The sequence below is a fragment of the Larimichthys crocea genome, chromosome XVIII (genome assembly GCF_000972845.2).
Source record: "Larimichthys crocea isolate SSNF chromosome XVIII, L_crocea_2.0, whole genome shotgun sequence".
Classification (NCBI taxonomy): Eukaryota; Metazoa; Chordata; class Actinopteri; family Sciaenidae; genus Larimichthys; species Larimichthys crocea.
In genome coordinates this window covers 8168347-8180853 of record NC_040028.1, presented here as the reverse complement: position 1 = coordinate 8180853, position 12507 = coordinate 8168347, and the positions used below count along the sequence as shown (strand labels likewise).

The 12507-nt window shown below is 40.2% G+C and overlaps 1 protein-coding gene across 1 annotated transcript in view; it reads right to left on the bottom strand.

Moving 5' to 3' along the window:
• asic4a (acid-sensing (proton-gated) ion channel family member 4a) overlaps positions 1-12307 on the bottom strand; it is an 80517-nt gene extending 68210 nt beyond the window's left edge. The window contains exon 1 of the mRNA XM_010740987.3: positions 9227-12307. Coding sequence (XP_010739289.3) covers positions 9227-9802 — 576 coding nt within the window. The 5' untranslated portion in view covers positions 9803-12307. The remainder of the gene's footprint in view (positions 1-9226) is intronic.
• Positions 12308-12507: the final 200 nt, after the last annotated feature.

Below are 12507 nucleotides of genomic sequence, written 5' to 3'. Positions count from 1 at the left end.
AAATTTACAGTTACCATGGAGGTCTGCATGTAACATCCATACTGTATCCCTGGAGAGTATAATGAGCTGTATCTTTTGAGCCTGTGTCTATTTTTAAAGTGTGAAACAATAAAGGCAAATTAATTATTGTAAGAGAAAAGGGCAAGAAAAAGAAAGTAAAGAGAAGAGAGAAGAGAGATAAAAGACACATCAATCAATTAATTGTCCTTGTTTCAAAATTGTAATTTAAATATGTCCAACTTTCAAATTGCAATTTTAATTTTAATTATAACTTATATAATTAAGTGTTTAAATGAGCTGTAGCAAGCAGAAAGTTAAACCTGCGACCACTGAATTCCCTGGAAAATATATTCAACTGTAGCTAACTAACAAATTAATTCTGTGAATTTACTTAACAACAAATAGTAGAACGATATAAATCATTTTGTGTAAATGGGCTTTTCAAAACACCAACCTCATTATAGACCAGTAGCTAGCAGCTAACTTGAGGTGTCGGGTAACGGACAGAGTTCAAAGTTAAAGTCTTAAGCACATTATTATTATTATTATTATTATTATTATTATTATTATTATTATCATTATTATTATAATTTTTGTTTCAAATGCATCACATCAAACCTTTCTGAATCAGGACCTCCAGGCTTTAGATGTGTGAAGCAGCTCAAGCATTAGTTAGCAACTATTGGCTCAAGCAGCTACAGCACAGAGCTCCAAACATTAAGCCACGAGCCATATCAAAACAACAACCTAAACAGTTATAAAACAGTTCATAAAAGTAGTAACAATAGTAAAAGTAACCGATTAAAAGAAAATCCTTATTTAATAATACGTAGATCACAAATCAAATCTGTTGTTTAGTTTATAAAAAATAATTGCAGTTTCTACGATAATATTGGTTTGATAAATCACAATGAGATAGGAGTAAAAAAAAGAAAAAAGAAAAGCTTGATGTTGATGAAAATGTTTAATCTGCCATTGATTCCTCCTGACTTTGCAGAACAGTACAGAGACATAAACAGGGTCCCTCCACAGCAAATGGCCTCCATGAAGGCCAGTATGTGCTACTGACATCAGGAAGGCATTAGCTTGAATTATTCAGCATTTTCTATCATAGAATATTGTTCCATAGGCTTGGTGTACATTATTAAGTAATATACAATGTCATGGATTTTCAATCGGTATCAACATTACACGGGAGGAAAAAAAATGTATTTGGCACATTTGCTGCTGACCCAACCTTGAAGCCATTTGCGTCTCCCAAGAGGAAGCCAGAGGGTATGCCAAATACAGTCATACACAAAGGTCTGTTCAGGTGGTTTTCACCACAAAGTCATATAGATTCAGACATAATATCACACCTGTCGTGACATCTTAGTGTTTATGTACTGTAGTTCAGACATTGTTTGCATAACTGAAGCCAGCAGTAATGTGCCCAGAGAGGGAAAAAGAGACACAAACGGGATGTTAAAAAGCACATTTGTTGAGACGACGAGATGCGCAATGCTTCTGGTATCAAACCTGAAAAAGCAGCATGGGGCACAGGCACGTCCGTGACATTAGACATAATTCGGAATAAGGAGAATAAGGGCCGAGTGTCTAGCCAAGCGGACAGATGAGGCCCTCATGTTCAGACTATGCCAGGGGTAAATATTCACTGTGACATTTGTGCTATATGCTGTTTCCATCGGCTGAATTGTAGCCGACTGACATTTTCATCCAAGTCGCACTGGCCATGATTACTACATTTTCAAACCTATTTAAAATATCAAATATACAGGACGTGCTGACAATGAGTGGAAACACTGAACAATACATTGTACCATGTTTGTGTTTCTGCAATGATGATTTTTGATGTTTCCAAAGATGATTTAACCCTTCTCTGACATAGTCTCACACTTAGAGTTTGAGTTTGGACCATATCTATTTTAGTTTTTAGTTTCTTGCCCTGTTATTTAGAAAAAAGATATTGTCATTTAATTTTAACTTTACTTTACTTAATTTGAAGAAACAGAAACTGGCACACAACTGAACATTTAAAGCTTTGCTTCATACTTGGCTCAGTAAACCTTTGGAAGGAAAGTCTAGTCACTATTGGCAGTCTCTGTGGCTGTGAAGTAAAGTGAAGCCAATATGAAGTGTCAAAAACTACAGTTCCTCGAACAGCCACTAGAGGCTGGCTACAGAATGAGTCAATCGCCATAAGCCCCCATATTAAAATGTCCAACTTCACAGCAAAATAAACATGTTTACAGCCCGGTACAAAAAACAGTTTTGGTCTCTATAGCTAATTTCAACCTTCATGACAACTGTACTGTCTCACCTTTTTTACACTTACCTGTTCAGATTATATTAAGGATTAATGTTAAGCAGAATTAACAGCATGGCTGCTTTGATTGAGAGATGTTTGAGCATCTGGGAGGCAGTACTGCTACCACACTCTGAGCTACACAACAGCTCTTTAGAAACATATACGTGACATCATAGATACAATGTCCATTTTTGATACATAATCTGGCCAACATCCCTGATTTAACAGAGAACGTCACCACAACTGCCTCTCTTAATTGTTTTCCCTGTTGGCAAACCATTTTTCACTCTTTCATGTTAGCTCTGGTATTGTTAGCTGTCCTTTTGACATCTCTCACCTTAAAATGTTTTAACACTTTCTTCATCTTTCTTGCGACAGCTGACAGTGTTTGAGATTGTTTTTTGTTTTTTCCCACTTTTAGTTCAAATTCTTAAATGGCTGCCAAAAGACATTAAGCATTAAAGTTTGATGCTTTCTGGTGTGGACTCAAAATGATCCCACACATTGCTCTCATTTGAAACTTCTAATTTAGTGGCTCAAGTCCATGATCTGAAATGTATGCTCCTTCTGTGAGCCATATTGGCCCAAGCAATTTCATCCGTGCAGCTGGACAGTGATAAAAAGAAAAGTAAACAGAGATTTTCTTTGGTATCAGTCCATTTATGATTCTAGCCTGTCAGTTTTCATCAAGATGTTGAAAACACTTTACTGTTGTTTATATTTGGATGGACTAATGGATCTTAGTTTTCATTTATGAAAAGAACACTATCACAGCGAGCCCAATAACATTGCAAGGTGTCTCTATTTTTTTGTCCACCTACTGCACACGCTATCTCTGGCAAAGTAATTAAACTGTACGAGCGAGGGAAATGAAGAAGCACGAACCCATTATGTGACGGTGGCCTAAAAGCAAGCTTGGTTAATTTTTCAGAGGAATTTCCACTAATGTATTCAGAGACTCTGAGACATGACAAAATAAAAAGCTCACATTGGCAGCTAAGAAGAAAAGTGTGCATTTAAAGTGTGGCTGGCCAAAGGCTTTCATAATCATAGTTATCTGCACAGTGAAAGCTATTCATCATCACTGTAAACTGGAGGAAAAAAATGACGGATGGGCAGGAGTGCTCGAATACTTCATTAAGCAAAATGGAGTTTAAGTTAAATATATTTTTAAGAAAAATGCATACGCACTACTGAAATTACGTATTAGCTTTTCCCAAAGAGAGATCAAAGTCTTTTCCTAAATACGCTGGTTAATGGGTTCTTTTTAAAGTGATCCTGGTGAATTATACCGGTAATGTGGGCAGTGTTGTATGTGGCCACAAATGAAACCTTTCAAAGTGGTATTATATATGGAAAATGCTACAGAAATGTATTAGTACTGTGAATATGCAGAGCGTCTGCAAAATGCAAATCAAGAAGAGAAAAAATGCGTAAAGTACACATCATTACCCAAACAACACGGAGACGTGATTTTTATTTGCAAGAATTAATTCAAAGTAATCTTTGAATTAAATTCAGTGTAATCTAATCAGGCCCACGGGTGCAATCTCCATTGAAATTCCCTCTTGTTCTTTATTAAGTGGATGATAAGTCAGTCGGAGCAGTTTTTCCAATCGACCACATGTGAAAAACTTCTAATCCGACTTTAGGATTTGAGTCTAAATTTTATTTCACTTTATCAAACCACTCATACCTCCCCATCCCCACACAGCCCAAGCTCTGAGTCATCTCGTATTGCTCGATCATTTCAGCGCCCTTTAGGGAAAAAGGTAGACAGTGTATATTGACTGATTTGGGCTGGATATGTGCTAAAACAAACAGATATCTTGTTCTAAAGATCAAATTCTTCACCAACTCTGGCAGCATTAACAAATGCAGCAGAGACTGGGCCCAAAACACAGGCACAGGATAATTAGTCACACCAGGCTTGGAGTAGGAAGGGCAGGGAAGCAATCTGACTGAAGGATGTATTGATCCTTCAGAGAGGGAGGGGCACCCAGTCAGGAGTCATGATCAATCTTGTGAGCGAACTCTCTCAATCTGTGACGAAACCCGTGTGTGCTTGTATGGGGAAGCGTTCTATTTGCACTAGATACACTGTAAATACACGTTTGTGTGTGTGCGCAGCCACATTAACACTACCATCAGCTCGGTGTATGACTTGTCAGAAAGAGACAAATGTCTGTGTGAGTAAAAGAGTCCCAGGGGTTAGAGGAAGGAGGTTTAGCGGTACCACAACATCGGGAGCTTTTATCGGTGAGTTAAAAGCTGTCCCTGAGCCGCAGATTCTCCTCATCAAACCGAGCGCTCCAAACCGTGGCGCAGTGAGAGGTTTTAAAACCGGTTCAGGCAGTGATAGAAAAGGTAAATCTCCCCAAATATAAACTGTTTGCATATTGGTGTTATCCAGTGGCTGGTCACAGGTGGGCTTCATCTGATTAGACAGTGGTGATGCATATCAGGAGGAGCAGCCAACCAATTGCACTGTAATTCATCTTCCTCTCATATGCTGGAGGAGGAGGCGGAGGAGAAGGTGGGGAAGGAGTACAGTGGGGCCGAAGTGGGTTGCACAAGAAGCAGTCCTCCCTTTAGCCTTGAAAGATATGTGATCAGTGGTGCTTTTGCATTTTGCACGAAAGAAAAAAGACAAGAAAAGAAACACTGTGTATTTGTTTGTTTATGGGTTGTGTGTGTGTGTGTGTGTGTGTGTGTGTGTGTGTGTGTGCTGGAGGGAGTGCTAGCCTCTAAGGTGTGGATCAGATATCAAACAGCATGCTAAGCTGCAGGGACACCCACAGCAGTGGAACTGTAGACGGCTAATTGACAGGCTGCTGGAGACGAAGCCAGTCCAGATAGCCAGTCACTTTCACGCTCCCACACTGCCTCGCTCTCCACCAGGGGGAAGGTGGGTGGCTTGGCGAGGCGTGAGCGTGCGTGTGTGTGTGTGTGTGTGAGAGCATGAGTGGGTGGGTATGCTGTTGAAGGGGTGTGCAGACCACTAGGGAAGTAGATGTCACTCTCACAGTCATCTGCACATGTAGACAGCACATTTTCGCATGTATATACACTCAGACAGCCTGTGCATGGGGGGTTTCACAGGACACACAGAGACGACGCCAAAGATATTTCTTGCACTAACAAGTACGATTACAGATCAGAGATGCACTAGCTCAAAAAACATATTTTACACACAACATCAGATTGAGAAGTGGTGAGACTTTTCATATGAAATTTAAAAAAATAAAATCTGGGCATGGCTTCAGCACGGCAGGAAAATGCAAAACTTGTTTCACAATTGAAGCAATGGAGCTTGTAGCACATATCTTGTAGTTTTAGTTACTCATATATGTGTGATTGTACTTTAAAGTGTCATACTGTGCAATGATGGTACACTAAACTGTAGGTAGATTTTCAAACATTTAAATGATTCCCTAGTCAATGTGCAAAGTACTCTAGGTTTTGCATGTTATCGACAAAACTGAACTTTAAAGTTCTTCTTTAGGTTGTAAATTTCTTTTTTCCTTTTCCTTCACATTTTTCTTTTTTGATGAACAACACAAAGGAAAGTGCATTTACTTCAATCAATTTACAGTAATGTCTCTCTTGTGCCATTTCTTTACATTAATATGGTTGGTTTAATTTTTTATCCTGCTATGAAGGAGGGATGAAAGATGGGGGATGAACATCGTGTCTGGCTTATACTATTAAACATTAAATTATCTATAAAACACACAGTAGGGGCTTCAGTCAGTGTAATGACAAATTGCAGGTGGAGAGGTCTTCAGTGTTGTCCCCGTTAACCCAGGTTTTTATAGATCGCCTCGGATGCCACCCTATAGCTGTTTAGTTATCTCCATGAATATATGCAGAAGGGATCTGTCCTTGCTGAGAGCAAAATCTGATAATGCAGCAGCAAACACAGCTGAGAGTCAGAGCAAACCAATTCAGAGCTGTGTTTAAAAAAAAGCCAAAGGGCTCGCTGCTCATCTCTGCGACAGCGCCACACAATAGACAAACAATTATTCAGAGTTAGACTGGAAGAAAAATAATCTATTTATTCATGGCTTGTTGAATCAGCTTTATCTTCTGTGATTAATCCAAGTCAATAATGTAATCTTTAATTATAAAGAATGGCCTTATTACCTACGTCAAATAATCACGCCGGTCCACGATGCTGGAAAGAGGAAGACAAATTTCTCTGCTGTGTGATTATGTATTTTCCTGCCATAAATTAGAGCAGTCAGACTTGTACTTATTTAACTGATTTGAACAGTGAATGCATTCAGGGCAATATTTTCCTATAATGGGCTACTAATCTCAAATGGGAAGAAAAAAATATTTACTGTATTTATTCCAAATATTTATTTAGCTTGGATTTTAAAGCTTGTGTTTCAGATAGTGGGTTTCGACTGAATTTACAATAATAATAATGAACTAAATCATCAGCAATTACTTGAAATTCTTTGTGGAATAAAACTAAATGCTAACCAGAGGTATATATTCCACAAAACATGGTCTGAAGAGCCAAACTGTCAGAAAACACTGCAATTACATTTCATCATTCAATTTTCCCCAGGAGCCCCACATCCATGCAGCTATTACCAAAATAAAACATCTGGAGCTCCCAGAATGATCAATCGAATGAAAACACATTACAAGAAGCCAATCCTGACAGAGGGTCCCATGAGAGAAAGAATAATGGCCGATGTCCACAGGAGATTTTTGTATGTGTGTGTGTGTAAGTTCGTACATGCTTGCATGTGATTAATAGCACGATGGCTTCCTTGTTGTAACAAATGATGTGAGATTTGTACTAACAAAACACACACACTCATGAACAGAGGAGGGAGTGCGTGTTTCATTTGTACTTTTACATTCGGCTCTCCTGCCTGGACTCATAACTCCCAGTCCTTCCTCTCTGTGCACTCCCCACCAGGACTCGGAGCAAATGATTTCTCATGCGTGGAAGCAGCAAGTAGCCTGTAACAAATCTAACTGACAGCCCTTGAAAATGTAGATCATATAGCCGACAGAGAGGAAACAGCAGCTTAGGGGACTTTAAACAGGATCTTAATCTATGATGAAGTCACACAGTGTCCAAAGAGGGCTATAGGACGATTCAGAGACTGACATGGGACAGACATTTTCGGGATGTCAGAATAGTCCACTAATTGATGTACTCACGGAGCACTGAGTGTCAAAGTGTCAGAGGACATTGCCATCAAACGTGCTAGAAGCACATTATAAACTTTTCGAGGGAGAATTACTTCATTAATCCCCAAGGGGGGAATTCACTTCATTTTTCACTTCATTATACTGTTTACACACAGACATGCACACACAGAGACACGCAAGAGAGAGAGGAGAGATTTTAGCGTGATGGGACTGCCACATAGTGGCACCCACTGCACTGGTCAAGGGCACCTCTGGAGCCAGGTGAACTGGATCCTCTCAAACTACTAGTCCACATTGTGTACTGTGGTCTGTTCCGGACCTGGTCTGAGGAGCTACTGCCACCCCAAAAGACTTTAGAGTTGCTTCAAACTGAATGTAGTCAAACTTTTCAGCTGCCTTGAGGAACATTTTCTTTTTGCCTGATAGAACAACAGAGAATATTTCTAAGAGTACGATCCATTCTTATGTCACAAATAATATTACATCTCCATAGAGAAGATAGTAGGAACAACAAAAAAGAATAAATATCTGAATACGCTGTTAGAAAAACCAAATGAGAGGCAGTGAGATGTCATTACTTCCTTGGTGTAATTTGGCACATCAGAGGTAATGTAGTGCCATCCATGTGATAGGACAGAATCTTTAGGTCTCAGGAAGGTGAGCATATCAATGTTCAACATACCCTATTAAGACTTGACACCCGCACTTCATCATCACTAAAGCAATTGCATATTCCTATTCCTGCAGGAGAGATGGGGAAATCCATCTCCTGCAAGGACAGTGCCTTTAATAAATAGTGCACAGAACACAGGCACAAACTCTCCCTCTTTCACCTGATCTTTCTCTCTCTCTCTCCCTCTCTCTCTCTCTCCCTGTCACACACACACACTTTCCTTCTCTCATGGAAATTGTTTCATTCCTTTTAGTCAATCTGGCTAATGCAAAAATCATGTATGTCTGTCTTTAAATATTTAATCTTAACAGCGGCAGGATTGAAATACAACGTTGAAGAAGCATTACTCCTTCCCTTCCTGAAAGGTACAAGAGCTCAGAGAGAGAGAGAGAGAGAGAGAGAGAGAGAGAGAGAGACAGAGAGAGAGAGGCAGCTTCTCTGCAATGTCAGAAAGAGTGAGGGGGAGCTACGGGGAGAGATGGAAAAGAAGGGAAAAAGACTCGGCTATTTTCGATGACAATTTTGTTGCCATGCACTCTCAGCTACTGGAGTTTGAGGCAGCATTAAAGCACAGTTTGCCTTCGAGAAAGTATACAACCATATACAACAGCTCTGTGTTTTTTCTTTCTCTTCAGGAGCAGCCTTTGTTCTTTGACATAATAGATTCTGGTACAGGCACACGGCTGGAGAGAAACACTGTTGCTGCTTGGAACTTAGTGAGAAGAGATACAGCTCAATGAATGAGCCAAAGCCATGAATCTTGCATGCAGAAATCTATCGTGGGAACCTCATGTCCCCTGGAGATGAGTACAAGCCGAAAGAGACTTTCAATTGCTTTTGCCTTAAAGTGTTCATTTTGATTTCTTGCTCACTGGCAGTTTTGTATGAACAAGACGAGTCTTGTAAAGTTATATATGTATGATAAAATGTGAAATATTGACTTTTACTCAAATTGTTTTATAAGAAAAAGTTTTAACATAGCCAATATATCATGATGGAGTAATGCAATACGTCTGCCACAGACTATGGGAAAACTAAACAGAACTTTGAGAAACTTTTTCACTCACCACAGAGAAGTCCTCGACCGAACAGTTCTGTCCACTGAAATTGCAGCTCTTGAGCATCTCTTCTAACTGATGTCCTGTCCTGTTGAAGATGTCCTGCATGTCAGGAGCAGGATACATTAAATCAGTAGGTTTGTGCCCATCCTTGTTTTTGGGAGGCAGACCTGTCAAGTTAGCCAGGTGGTAGATGTCGGCATCGGTGAGCGCGGAGAAGCGAAAGCGGTTGATGTTGCAGATGGTCACAGCGGGGAAAACCATCTCCGGGGTCGCCTCTTCATTCAGAGCTGTGACATGAGGGTGTTCCAGGTAAGAGATGGCACACTTAGCCGCTTGGTACAGAAACAGCGCCAGTGATGTCAAAAAGGCAAGAGCCCAGAGAGTCTGCCGGATGCCCAGGCGACCAGAGACAAAGATGTGGTTAATCCCATGAAGGGAGCAGGAGTTAGCAAACCCAGCCAAGTCCTTAGCCGGAGGTGTGCAGCTCTCCTCGATCAGGCTCTCCTTGTCCCCATCCTGGTTGCTTTTCTGCTTCTCATCCTCCTCTGCAAATTTGATTTTGCAAACAAATTCGATAGGCATGGGGGCAGCCAGGTCTGCGTTTTGGTTTTGTTTTTGATGGCAGCTATCAGCCCTGGATCACTTCCCTCCTACTTCCTTGGCTTTTGTCCTCTGAGCAGGAAACAACTCCAGAAAGAAGAGAAAAAGACAGGAGAGAGTTTGTTGCTGCTGCTGCCGCTGCTGCCTCTGCTGTGACTGATAGTGCTGCTGCTGCTTCTGCCGCCACGGCTCCTAGTGACTAGAGCGCTGCTGCTGCTGTGCTGCTACTGCTACTGCTCTGAACGCTTGTCTCACTACTTGATCAGCTCACACAGTCTCGCTTATCAGCAGTAATACAGCTGTCAAAAAAAGAAAAAAAAACACACACTCACACACACACACCCTTGCACACTGCCTCAGACCCATGGATAAAAATGCAGCATTTTCAATCGGACTAAAATAGACACAGGGTACTTAATAATTCATGAGAAGGTAACGTTGTGATTATCCTCCTCACTGGCGCGAGTCGCAACTTCCCCCAGTCATGCCTGCGCTTCCCGCCGTCAGCCCCCAGCCTACTTAATCCACTTGTTTGGATGGCGTTTCCACTTCTTGACCTGAATAAAGTTGGTGTCAAAGGTTGTTCTGCCAAACATCCGGTGTTTGATGTGAATCACAGGGGGTCACCGCTTTTCAATGCTACCCCGACCAAAGTCTCCAGAGAATGCCTAATTGAAACAATAATGAGGAGTGTGAGAAGTAGAATTGAGCACAAGCAACTCCTGGCAATCAATCTTGTCTTTGCAACAAAAAAGTAAAAGACTATTGATCGAGTGAACGTGTCTGTCAGAGATTAAGAGAGGCAGTACAACGGTGTTTTCTTATCAGGAACTAATGGTAGCATCACAAGACTCCTGCACGAATTTGAATTAGTGAATGCCTCCTGATCTGAACCCCGATGCTGCTAAAGACGTTGAAATGAAGTATTGATCTGCCTCCGTTCCTATCCTTTACAGTGTGTGTCTTAGTGCTGTTAATGGCCGTTTTCCAAGTTGCCAAACAAAATTATGCAAATGCGAGGCAGAAAAGTGAGAGCCCTAATGCATGTTATTCCCCTTTAAATGGAATTAGTCATGCAGGTCACATCACAAGGGGCTGAGACCTCCAGAGAAAAGGAATATTTAAAAGTGAAATCAACCGCTCCAAACACACGTGCCAAGTCAAGTCCAAGGGAGCATCAGAAAAGAGAGATTACTCAAAACTGCAGAACGAATGAGGGTACAAAATAAACCTGCTCTTTCCTACCCACCTAAACATTTCTCTTTATGGTGATAACCTGTGAAACATTCTCATTCTCCTGGAAATAAAGGAAAAGAGATGGCATAATCAAATACTAAATGTTATGTTATGATTAATCACTGATCTAAATCAGATCAAAATTGTATAATTGATGTCTTTTGGCTGGTTAGAAAACACAATCTCCTTCTACAAAACATGCAAAGATAAAAATCTCCCAACTTCCTTTTTTTATTTTCCTTTATATTGTTTATCACTGCAGTCCCTCAGACATTTGCTTTTTATACGTTTTTTTCTTTTTTTTTTATAGTAGGATTGTCGTTTGATAGTGTGTTCTACTGCTAGATAAACAGAGATGTCTAGGATATTGCCTTTACTTGATAGAAGTGAAGCGTCCATGGTTTAGCTATGCCTCTGGCAGGCACTGAGGTCTGCTAACCACAGAGTGTTTTATGTAGTCACTCCCAGAGGATGCTGGGCTTATTTACAGTCTCACAGAGGAAATGAAAGCTCACAGGCCACGCCATGACTAAATACCAAATGTGAATAAAAAATATGCAGGCACATCTGGCACATGAAAACCATTCAAGGAGTGGATGGCATTATGTTTATTTGTCTGAGCCAATAACACTCCAAACGCAAAGCCTGTTTTGTGTTTGATGCCCTTAAATAAGATACAGTTAATGAAATGTCGCTGACCTTCATGTTATTTTTTGCCACTGTCATTTCGCAGGAACATTAAAATACTTTAGCACCGGCCTAGTACTTTACTTCCAACATATCCATAAACAGTTTATTTTCGCCTTTTTAAAATACAAGGCTCATCTTGTAATGAGAATGGTGGAGAATGTTTAAAATGGATGTTTATTGAGAAGTAAAAGAGTTTTATCATCTCATTCAAAAGCTGCATCTATTGGACGTCTGTGGTCAAATGTAGACTGTAGTGTAGCTTTGTAAAACACAAGACCAAAGTGGTTTTTCTTGATTATAAAAAGGAGTTAAATATGAGTAATTAGTTTTATTTGTTTGTAAACACAGTTTAAACCTGAAATGTGATTACTGGGGAAAAACATCACAGGGTAGAGATGATATATGCATAATTTAAAGATACAGATACTGAGCCCTACAAACTCTGCTCTGATAGTTTTATTGTAAAGTACTAGCCCAGGAGCAGGGACAACTTTAGGTCCAGAACCTATGACAAAGACCCTCCAACACAGAACACGGTATGCATTACCAAGTTCCTGGAAATATTGCAGGGGAAACAGGTTATTATTCTGGTTTCATGCCAATAAGTTTGTGTTTGCAACACTGCTATCTAAGAGAGCATACAGTACATGTTGAAATATTAATCAAAATCAATGCAGCATTTTATTTTTCCCCATTGGTGAGCAAAAGTATTTTCTTCTATGAAAGAAGTAGAAAAGGGAAACTTGCTGAAAAAAAAAAGT